The sequence below is a fragment of the Barbus barbus genome, assembly GCF_936440315.1.
Source record: "Barbus barbus genome assembly, chromosome: 5".
Classification (NCBI taxonomy): Eukaryota; Metazoa; Chordata; class Actinopteri; order Cypriniformes; family Cyprinidae; genus Barbus; species Barbus barbus.
The window spans coordinates 3,913,648-3,925,041 of record NC_136733.1 but is presented as its reverse complement, the minus strand read 5'-3'; the positions used below and the strand labels follow the sequence as shown (position 1 = coordinate 3,925,041).

The following is an 11,394-nucleotide window of genomic DNA, read 5'->3' as shown; positions in this document are numbered from 1 at the left end:
AATTATTATTATTTCAATAATTACTTATGACACATCATTTGGATATTTTCGTGTCTGGGAAAAATTTGGGATTAAACGGGTTAATTTTCACGATGCAGTAGAACCCGAGAAACTTTTTAAAAGTTGAATTTATTTAATTGCCGTGACTTTTACTGTTTTTTTTTGTTTTTTTTTTGTTTTTTTAAATACAATATGGCTATACAGGTAAAAATATAAAATAACTTAAAAATCAAATTAACGTTTCGTACTGACGCATTTATTTATTTGGGTGAGTAGCAGTGCAGTAAAGCGGGAGTCAGCAGGTTATTATCGCGAAATAAACTCCATAATGACCGGCTGACCGCACATTATCCCTTACTTAAGACACGTCCCAAATTCTGGGTTGCATCTACATTTTCTGAAGGGTAAGCAGCTTTTACGGTCTATTTTTGAAAAATAATATAAGAAAGACTTTCAGGCTATTTTGTGCCCTGTTTGTGCAAAGTGCCATTTAGGCGTGTAATGCATCCCTTGACTCCTGCAGCTCGTTGTTGTTCGACTCTGGTGGTGACCTCCTCTCCTCCTGCGCGTGGAAGCACTGGAATCTCTCCTCCCACTCCACATCATATTCCTTCATTCTCCGCTCACTGTCTTTCTCCGTCTCTCTGACCCCAAATGTCTCCAGCTTTCACCCCTCGGGACTGACTTTAACCAGTTGTTCAGCGTCAGTGCAGCAGAGCGTTTATTTGCGTTGCAGAAACATGCCTAGTCGGGTCAGCGTTGCGATTTTGCGGCTCAATTGTGTTTTCTTTCTGGCTGCGAGCCACGTCAAGAGCTCTGGACCGGACTACCTCTTTCCAGACTCAAAACAAGGTTTGTGTTTCCATGCAAAAGAATCATACAGTTGTGTTCACAACATTTAGGTTGTTGTGTCCACTAAAGGAAGTCCCTCTGATATGCCAAGCGTTTCAGGCGAGCGGTCAGCTGCAGTAAAGTCCATGTTTCTTTTTATGGAGTTCTGAACTTTATGCAATCTCATTCTATAAAAGCACATTTAACCCTTTAATGCATGAATGGTTCAATTTCAGTGGAAAATGTGTCTTTAGTACTTCAATAGAATCTTGTATAGGCTACCATGCATTTTGGGAGACTTACACATCTGCTCATTGTTAAATAATGTCTAGGCTATGTGGTGCATCAATGCATTCATCAGTCATTTTGACTGTTTTTTGCTGTCTAACATGATATATAATTATGTTTCAGGATCAAAGGTAATCATTCATGGTGGTTTAGATGTAACATCTCTCTCTGAATGGTTCAAATGACTTGATAAACTCATGAATGAACACCTGGGTTATATTTGATATTACCATATCAAAAGAATAGGAAAATTTGAAAATACAAAATAAAGTCAATAATAAAATAATTAATAAATTAAAAATAAAAGCATTACAATTTGCTATATTTTCAAGACATATTTATAAAACATTTTTAATACATAAATAATGTGTGTATACATATATATAATAAACAACAAAAAGTTTCTTCTAAAGGTCCTATAGCCTTAATTAAACTTATTTAGGATTTAGAAATTTAGGAATTTAGGGTGAAATATGACAATATTTATTTATTTTGTGAGATTCACCCCAGAAGATGTGTAGCTCCAAAAAAGTTAGTTGTGTTTTCAAAGGAGAATTGTTTTATTTTCATTTCTAGAGCTCTTCATCAAGCAGCACTCTGCGTTTTATGTGGATCATCCTGAAAAAGTGGACGGAGATGGGAATTTCATCTCATACTCTTTATCACATCACTTCTCTGACAGGCGACATAAGAGGGACCTGAATTCAGCAGAGAGGCGAGTGTATTACAAACTCATCTACAAAGGTCAGGAGTTCACTCTCAGTCTAACCACCAATGACAATCTGCTCTCCAATGAATATGTGTTGGAGAAACACAACGGAAGTTTAACAGAAAAGCAGTCACAAAAATCTGGGAGCGGCACCTGCCACCTTATTGGCACAGTCACTGATGGTAACGTGCAGGGAACCGCCGCCATCAGCACCTGTGAGGGACTGGTGAGAAATATCTGATTTAATCTGTCAGTTCTTTTACGTATCATGCAATTCATTTCTAGTGTGAATTCACTTACTGTACTTGCATTAGTGACGATGCTGTCATTGGCTGTTAAAGGAATAATTCATCTAAAAATGAAAATGTACTCGCCCTCAGGCCGGTCAAGATGTAGATGAGTTTGTTTCTTCATCAGAACAGATTGATTTTTACAAACCCTGAGCTTTTCACTTCACATGTACTGGAGTGGTGTGGATTATTGTGAAGTTTTTATCAGCTGTTTGGACTCTCATTCTGACGGCACCCATTCACTGCAGAGCATTGGCGAGCAAGTGATGTAATGCTACATTTCAACAAATCTGTGCTGATGATGAAACAAATAATTTACATCTTAGATGGCCAGAGGGTGAGTATCTGAAAGAGTATATTTTCCCAATAGTGACCGTATGACATTAAATTATCCCACTTATAAATAAACATACAAATGAACATGAAATACTGATCTGAGTTCAAATGATTTTATAATCCAGAAACAAAGAGAGCTGGAAATGAGTTGTGTGGGAAAACAATCAATTATTCTCTTTAACATTATTATATAACAATATTTAACTGCAGAAAGTCACAATTGGCCAATCAGAATTGAGAGCCGTGTAATCAGATCCAATAGTCGCCTGTTATTCAGAGTGGATGCTCATAAAAAGCGGGGGAACTTGAGAAGAACTGTAACCAGGTCAGTGTGTCAGCACATAACATGACTCATTCTAACTTGGCAATTCAACAAAAAGTAGCAAAGAGGGAAAAGAGGAGAGGCAGAGTGAAACGGTTGTTGGTGAAAGAGTTTTGAACTTTAAAATGAAGCTTTGATATATTAGGCGCATGCATAATTTGCATAAGTATGCATGCAGTACCTGCACTAAATGCTCCTTCTGTCTGTAAGTCATTGCCTGAACATGCATGCTCCTCTTGTAAGGTCATGTTTATGTCAGTCAACAGTGTTTCATTCCGTTCTCCTTCCAAACATTTGCTTTCAGTCTCTGGTGCTATTACACTCACATTCCATTAACTTTTAAGTATTCGCTCGAATCGCTCCTCAGAGGTGTTTAGTGTATGGGAGAAGCAGAAAATAACAGATAGTCTTCTGTAATATTGTTGTGCAGGATGTCGAGACGACGCCAGGTGCTTTTGCTTTTAAAGTGGACAAAGTCAGGATTCTTTTCCATGTGTGTGACCAAAAGAAAGTGTAATGAGGTGCAATAGCTTTGCACATTTATGCACTGCCAACATGCACGAATTTAAAAAAAAAATAATGTGCTAATGTTTTGTGCAATGCATTTAGTGGTGGAGCAGTAGCCAAAAGATACACTTTGCTGAGCTTGTGGAACATTTCCTGTAGTTTTAAAGGAATTATTTAATTTGTACTCCTATTTTTCCATACAATGAGAATTTATCGTGATCACCACTATTTTGCAAAAACGTTGACTGTGTTAAATACTTTTCCCATCTTCTGTTTTTGTCCAATCACATTGTTCCGCCCCAAACTCACACCATCGGTTAGGCTGAAAGTTAACATTTCCAAATGCTTGAACAAACCAAACACTACTGTTTTAAAGTTTGGGGTCAGTAAGATTTTTTATAATGATTTTATATGCCAAGGCTGCATGTATTTGATCAAAAATGCAGTAAACATTTCTTGTGTAAAATTAGATGTCTTTACTGTCTCTTTTGATCCATTTAATGCATCCTTTCTGAAAAATATTGATCTCTTTCAACAAAAAAATCTTACCATCTCCAAAGTTTTAAACAGTGAATGATCTTGACTGCAGTACAGAGCCATTGTGTTTATTATGGTCATCTCTACACATTAAACTATGGGAGAAAATATTTTAGTAATGTGGTGCAATTCATTGCACAATAAACTGAACTTTCGGATTGTTTACTGATTGGTTTACGGTCCTTGTGAAAAACTCATTAGCACTGAACTCTGTTGACTCCATTCCTGTTCAACTTTTGTTTTAAATCAGAGCAGATCAACAAAACTACCCATCGCTGACCCGCTCTGCATTAGTCATTAGATCCATATACATTCTTCCTGCCCTCCAGAGGATGTACGGCTGGTTTTGAAGTGCTATACTGTAGTTTGAAGTCCTTTACATGAGATGGAAGTCCTATATATCCTGTTTGAAGTCCTACCAAAACCTGCAGGAACTCTGGAAGTCCAGCAACACAAACATCTGTATTTAGCAGTTCAGCTTTTGTTTTCATAATGCCCCCTGACACCAAAGCTCACGTTTCTGCTGTGAGGAGCAGATGAGGAGAGCGAAAGAGAGGATGGGCCCTCAGAGATGAATTAAATATCTTATTTACTTGTGTAAAAAGTATTTTGGTTTTTAGTACGATCACTTTTTCTGTTATATATTTGATTAAGTACAGGTCAAAATAAGCATGTTGTCCATATTGTCATCAATTTTATTTTCACAAGCATTATTTGAAACATTAAATTAGACACTTTGTTTGCATTTAATATACCTATAAATAAAAATATACTTAAAAAAAAACTTTTGTATATTTAATTAGATGCAGACACCAAAATGAGACATCTTATCATATAAAAGAGTTGTCATATTTTGTTTACTGAATGATTATAACATTTATGGTACTAATATGGTACATTTATTTTCTTTTCTTTAAATGATATTTTAGTGTTTCATTCAGTAGCATTCATACAGTATATAAAGGTATTTTGTGTGCAGTGGTGCAGTTACAGCATCAGATAATAATACCATGGTACTTTCATATTCATATACCATAGTATTTTAATGTTGGTCCAAGATACTTCAATGAATATTATATATATATATATATATCATTATAAGTGCCCTTAAACATGGAATTGCTATGGTGCCTGTTCAAAAAAACTTTAAAATTTGTAATAATTTAAAATAATTATTTTCGCCAGGACTCAAAGAACTCAGCTGCTGCTCTTTCAAGATAAATAATGTTTTAACGATTTCCCAGATGTTAGACACAAATGAGAAACTTACAGTAAGAGTGTAGCAACTCAGATCATTTGTTTTTGAACGTTTTCAATTAGATTTTTTTTTTTTTAAGTTATAAATAAAAACAAAGATTACTGGAGTATATTTTTCAAGAACATACTGTCTTTATACTTCAACGTGTTTTTGTTTTTTTTCTAGGGTAAGCAATTGAAGCACTAAAGAGATCTCATTTGTGATTTTTCTTTCATTTGAGGACATATGTGTGAGTGCTTTCAGAGCCTCATGCCATAGCTGTGTATCACAGACATGCATGTTGCAGTGATTAGTATTGTTTAGATTCTGTGGATGATCGACTCGGCTGAGTCAATATTATAACTGCGTCTCCGACCCCCTGGAGAATTCATGGTGTATTCCTCTGCCTTTCACCAAATCCTAGTATCTGTTTTGTGTTACGTGCAGCCCAGTTTCGAAACATATGGAATGTTTTTTCTGGTCAAGGTTTATTTAGTTTGTTCTGAACACACACACACACACCTGTTTTTGGCCTGTAGGGCTGATTCATTCAGCAGGGCGGTGAACGAGTGCATGAAGTGCATCATGAGAGTCGTTCTCATTCCCATAAAGCTGGGATTTCACTGCGTCTCCAAGAAAACATGGTGATAAGAGAAAAAGGGCACGCTTCAGAGATGTTTAGTTTGCCAAATGAAATCTCATGGGTTGAAACGCTCACAGTTCCAAGACATATGGACACACACTTTAAGAAGACTGTAAAGAGTGAATGTGCAACCTGAGTTGACCCTTGAAATGTGAGGCTCACACATGAGGTTATAAGTTTGTCCAAAACCCTAACCTTAAAGCTGCAGTCCGTAATTTTTTTGGGTTAAAAATTTTCCAAAATCAATATTTGAGCAAGTACATAATCAGCGGTTGATGTGATATGAGCTAACTGATTGTTAGATTTAATCACCATTGGTAGCGCAATTTATTGTAATGCTTTTTTTCCTCAGCTGGTCAGAACAAACGTGGCAGACTTGTTACTTACTTGTTCAGATGACAATATCCGGTGGGAAGTCTTATTTGGGTCATATATTCCAAGTTGTAGGCGAGAATCTGTGATTCCTAAGTACAGTATCCACATCGGTGTGGTGACTGACAGCCACACATACTCCTCAAAACATTAGATTCATCCGCGCTGGAGCCGTGCCGGAGCACATCCCACGCAATAAAAAAGACTTTTATAACATTACAAAGGATTTCTTCAATAAAATATAAATAAATGCTGTTCTACTGAACTCCATTCATCAAAGAATCCTGAAAAAAAAAAATCACAGTTTCCACAAAAAAATATTAAGCAGCACAACTGTTTTCAACATTGATAAAAATAAGAAATTTACTAGAAAAGTTACTAGAAATTGCAATAATATTTTTAATATAGCTGTTTTTACTGTATTTTTGAGCAAACAAATGCAGCCTTGGTGAGCAAAGAGACTTTCAAAATTTGGGGAACCATCTAAGAACATTTTAAAAAAAATCTAAATAACCGTTTTTGACTACAGAACCTTTTGTGGAATGGAAAAATTCCATGGATGTTAAAGGTTCTTCGTGGAACTACAGATGCCAAATTATCTTTATTTAAGAGTGAAACAATTGCATGGATGTTTGACATTTAATGGATGCATTGAATGTATTATGTATTTGTTTTGTGTTTAAGCTTGTGCATGTGACCCGTTCAGGCACACTGGATAAACCTGCTAAGGCCCTGCAGTGTGGAGGAAATGCCAGGACTGGCAAATGCTTGCAGGGAAAATGATCAAACAGGGAGTGTGACAGGAAAAATACCTTCCCTGAATCCTCTGGAATTCCAACAGATCTAAATAATGAGCCTTAACACCTGAAGTGTTATTACAGTACAAATTACTTTAAACGATTTGAACAAACCCTAATCTCTGAGCATTAACCTCTAATGCACAACACTGTTGAGCTACTGATATGAACGATACTGCAAATTGTGTGGCTTCATGAGTAGTCGGGCTGATATTTTTATAGATGATGGATGTGCCATTTTCAACTGGGGAATGATAAAATAGACTGACAAAGTGAGAACCCATGGGTCCCCTCACATCATAGATACATGAGGGTGAGCTCTTTTGATTTTGAGCCATGTACACAGACCAGCCATTTCATAGAGACAGGAAATCATAAAACATTTGCTACTAAAGAATTTGATGTAAAAACAGTAATTTTGTGAAATGTTATCATTTAAGATAAGTGTATTTTCTATTTGAATATGCTGAATAAAAGCTGAATTTTCAGCATCATCACCCCAGTCTTCAGTGTCATATATATGCTGATTTGCTGCTCAAGAAACATTTCTTATTATTATCATTGCTGAAAACAGTCATGATGCATAAATGTTTTTATGGAAACCATAACACTTTTTTAGGATTGTTTAATAAATAGAAAGTTTGAAAGAACAACATTTATTTAAAATACTTTTGTAACATTATAGATGTCTTTAATGCCATTTAATTAATCTTTGCTGAATAAAAGAATTTTTTTTTGTTTGCTCTCAAACTTTTAAACGGTATTGTTTTTTCTTATAGAGAGGGCTGTTAAATTTACCGCAGGGGCCACTATTGATCGAGCCGGTCCGTGGCCACACCTCAAACATCACTCATCCACGACACCCACATGTGATCTACCGGAGTTCAACCTGGAGTGGACTCAGACGGCGACGCAGCACTGATGCACACAGCATTCATCATAGTCCCTGTGGGGTCAAAGGTCAGACATGTTAGATGTATTAAAAATTCTTAATAAAATGATACTTCACCAAAAAAATGGCTTAAGGGAACTCATTTTGTGTGTGTGTGTCTCCTGTGCAGATGGTTCTCAGTTTTCCCAAAAGGTGGAGCAGGAGAGAGAGCGCTGGGAGCAGCGCCAGCAGGGTGGGGATCGTAATCTTGATCCGGATCGAGAGTGGGAACGACCACGGAGGATCTCCCCTCGCTCCATCAGCAAAGAGCGCTGGGTGGAGACCATGGTGGTGGGCGACTCCAAACTCGTGGACTACCACGGAAGTGGAAACGTTGAGTCCTACATCTTTACCATCATGAACATGGTAAGTACATACAAGTACTTCTAGTATGTTCAAAAACTTATGGGAAATTCATCTTCACAAGGTAATTACGACGTCAGGTGTGTTCAAGTCACTTTGGTCAGAGACAGCAATGTACCTTTTCTGCATAAAATTCTGCAAGATTTTTCAGCTTCAACAGAATGATGAATAAAGAATGTGCATCACTGTGTTTTTGCTTTATGTTGTTCAATTTATGAAGGTGCTGTAAATTGAAGTGTTATATATTGTAAATGTACAATATTATCATAGATGCTATTTAGATGCAATTTCAACAGTCAATACAGTTGCTGCTTCTAATATATATCAGTCATATGTTTTCATAGCTTAAAGAAAGTTCACTTCATTTTGATGGTCCCCTTTAGACATTCTGTTGATTATAAGTAACTTTGCAGCTAAACTTCAACTAACTTATTTTGTATCACTTCTTTTGTAGGTGGCTGGAATTTTTCACGATGCCAGTATCGGTAATGCTGTCCATATCGTATTGGTCCGGCTCATTCTGCTACACGGAGAGGAGGTACATATGAATCAAGGCATAATTTGCTTTACATCCAGTCCTTTCTAAATGAAAAGATCAGCTTAGACCAACATGAGTTTTCAGGGGGTCCTGGTCTATGCTGGTTAGTGCTGGTTAAACATGGACAACTTGCTGGTTATGTTTGTTAACATATGCACAAACCACAACACATGCTGTTTTTAGTAGGGTTAGTGGACACTATTACTACTTTTATTTTACTGCTACTTTTGTGTATTTTCAGAAAGGGCTGAAGATCATTCACCACGCAGATACGACTCTCAACAGCTTCTGTACCTGGCAAAAAAACCTCAATCCTCAAAGTGACACTCATCCTGCACACCATGATGTCGCTATACTCATCACACGGTGAAAACACCTTAGCCAATAATTGTGGTAATTGTATTAGTCATTTTTTTCATGCTTTTAAAATCATGAAAAAAATGACCTGCTGACTCTCATTTATTATCATAAATGTCAGTTTCTTGGTTGCAGTAATGGAGCGGTTTGTCTCTGAGCATTTAACTGACCCTAAACGCTCATTTTAACCCAGAGCACCACAGATTGAATGACTTCACCATGTTCTGTGTCCAAGGCTTGAGATTCTCCAGAGCTCATTCATGCTGAACACAGCCAAATAAATGACAAAGAATTCAACCCCTGCCATAACTCTTCTTCAACAGTTTTAGCCCTGCAGCACGACTCTAGTAGCCTATAAAAAATAATCAAAGCAGCTGTTGTGTCTGACCTGATGTGATCTCTCCTCTCAGGAAGGATATCTGCGCAGGCATGAATCAGCCGTGTGAGACGCTGGGCTTGTCTCACCTGTCGGGCATGTGCCAGCCGCATCGCTCCTGTAATATCAACGAGGACTCAGGGCTACCTGTCGCTTTCACCATTGCTCATGAACTCGGACACAGGTACATTTTTATGGGTCATTTTCATAAAACAGTGCCATTAGTGCCTAAATATGGAACATTTTTCAGCTCAATTTTCTTGCTAAGAATATTGTTTCTTTAAAAACTTATTAGATTTTGTTGTAGTTTAGTTTTACAAGACACTTAAATAATAATAATGATACTATTTTTTGAATTAAAAAAGATAATTGGTGGTTTAACGGTGTGGTACACAGCCTTATGTGGTCGAACAGAAATTGAAAAACAAATGCATTTTCTGATAAAATGCATAAAGTATTTTAGAAAATAATGCATATTGAAAAATACATCTTTTTTAAATTTTATGTAACTCAGTGTAATATTATAATGGAATGCAAACGGGGTGACATTCCTATGCAACATTTATTTATTTATTTTTTAAATAAAAATAAAAATTTGTAAAATAAATGTTACATTGCACACCAAACAATGTTAAATCTATCAAATAATGTGACTACATTCATTTACTTATGCATTCCTTTGTTATATTGTATGATTCTTTGATTAATGTTATTCCAAAGCAAAAAAGAAAAAAGTTAATTTTCAACTTTGGCGAAGATCTTTTTTTTTAAAGAAATTAATAATTTTATTCTACAAGGGCGCATTAAAGTGACAGTAAAAACATTTAGAATGTTACAAAAGATTTCGTTTTTAAATAAATGCTGTCAATTAATCAAAGAATCCTGACAAAATATTTATCATGGTTTCCACTAAAATATTAAGCAGCATGTTTTCAACATTAATAATAATAAGAATGTTTTATAATTCAGCAAATCAGTATATTAGAGTGATTTCTGAAGGATCATGTGACACTAAAGACTGGAGTAATGATGCTGAAAATTCAGCTTTACATCACAGGAATAAATTATATTTGAAATATATATAAAAATAGAAAACTGTTATTTTAAATTTTTGGGATATTTCACAATATTACTGTTTTTACTGTAATTTTTATCAAATTAATGTAGCCTTGATGAGCAGAAGACACTTCTTTCAAAAATTTTTAAAAATCTTGCTGACCCCAAGCTTTTAAATGGTACTGTATGTTTAAAAGATAAAAAGGTGATGTGACCTTGTTTTGTGCTGTAGTTTCGGAATCCATCATGATGGTCAAGGGAATGACTGTGAGTTAATAGGGAGGCATCCATTCATCATGTCCCGCCAGCTTCACTACGACTCCTCTCCTCTCACCTGGTCCTCCTGCAGCAAGGAGTACATAACACGCTTTCTCGAGTGAGAACACGCACTCATGCACAGGAACATGTAATTGCATGCTTTATATCTTACATTTTACTGCTAATTTTTAAATATTCCAGACTAAGATCTTCATTCATAAAGCTCTGTTATCCTCTCAGTCGTGGTTGGGGTTTCTGTCTGGATGACCGGCCGTCTAAGAGGGACCTCAGCTCACCGATGGCGGCGCCAGGAGTGCGATACACCCCTCAGCACCAGTGCCAGCTGCAGTACGGACCCAACGCCACCTTCTGCTCAGAAGTGGAAGTAAGAAGTGCATTCATTCAAAAATCAAGATGAATAAAATACAGCTCTAAAACATTTTTCTCTCTTATAATGAAAGGGGGTCTTCAGGTTGTCAAACCATTAATTCAGGCTCTATTGGTTCCAGAATGTGTGTCAGATTCTGTGGTGCTCTGTAAATGGATCATGCCGCTCCAAACTGGACTCGCCAATAGATGGAACCAGGTGTGGGCCTGAGAAGGTATAAGAGATTAACTTTCAAATGAAAGTATTTTGTATTATTGT

The 11,394-nt window shown here is 36.4% G+C and overlaps 1 protein-coding gene across 1 annotated transcript in view; it reads left to right on the top strand.

Annotated features, from left to right (window-relative positions):
* Positions 1 to 740: 740 nt before the first annotated feature.
* Positions 741 to 11,394, top strand: part of LOC306870356 (A disintegrin and metalloproteinase with thrombospondin motifs 12-like) — a gene marked incomplete at its 5' end in the record, with an annotated part of 29,770 nt that continues 19,116 nt past the window's right edge. The window contains 10 exons of the mRNA XM_079417584.1: positions 741 to 852; positions 1,696 to 2,054; positions 7,649 to 7,829; positions 7,931 to 8,166; positions 8,618 to 8,701; positions 8,943 to 9,067; positions 9,469 to 9,618; positions 10,723 to 10,866; positions 10,989 to 11,133; positions 11,258 to 11,350. Of these exons, the coding sequence (XP_079273710.1) occupies positions 741 to 852; positions 1,696 to 2,054; positions 7,649 to 7,829; positions 7,931 to 8,166; positions 8,618 to 8,701; positions 8,943 to 9,067; positions 9,469 to 9,618; positions 10,723 to 10,866; positions 10,989 to 11,133; positions 11,258 to 11,350 (1,629 nt within the window). The remainder of the gene's footprint in view (positions 853 to 1,695; positions 2,055 to 7,648; positions 7,830 to 7,930; positions 8,167 to 8,617; positions 8,702 to 8,942; positions 9,068 to 9,468; positions 9,619 to 10,722; positions 10,867 to 10,988; positions 11,134 to 11,257; positions 11,351 to 11,394) is intronic.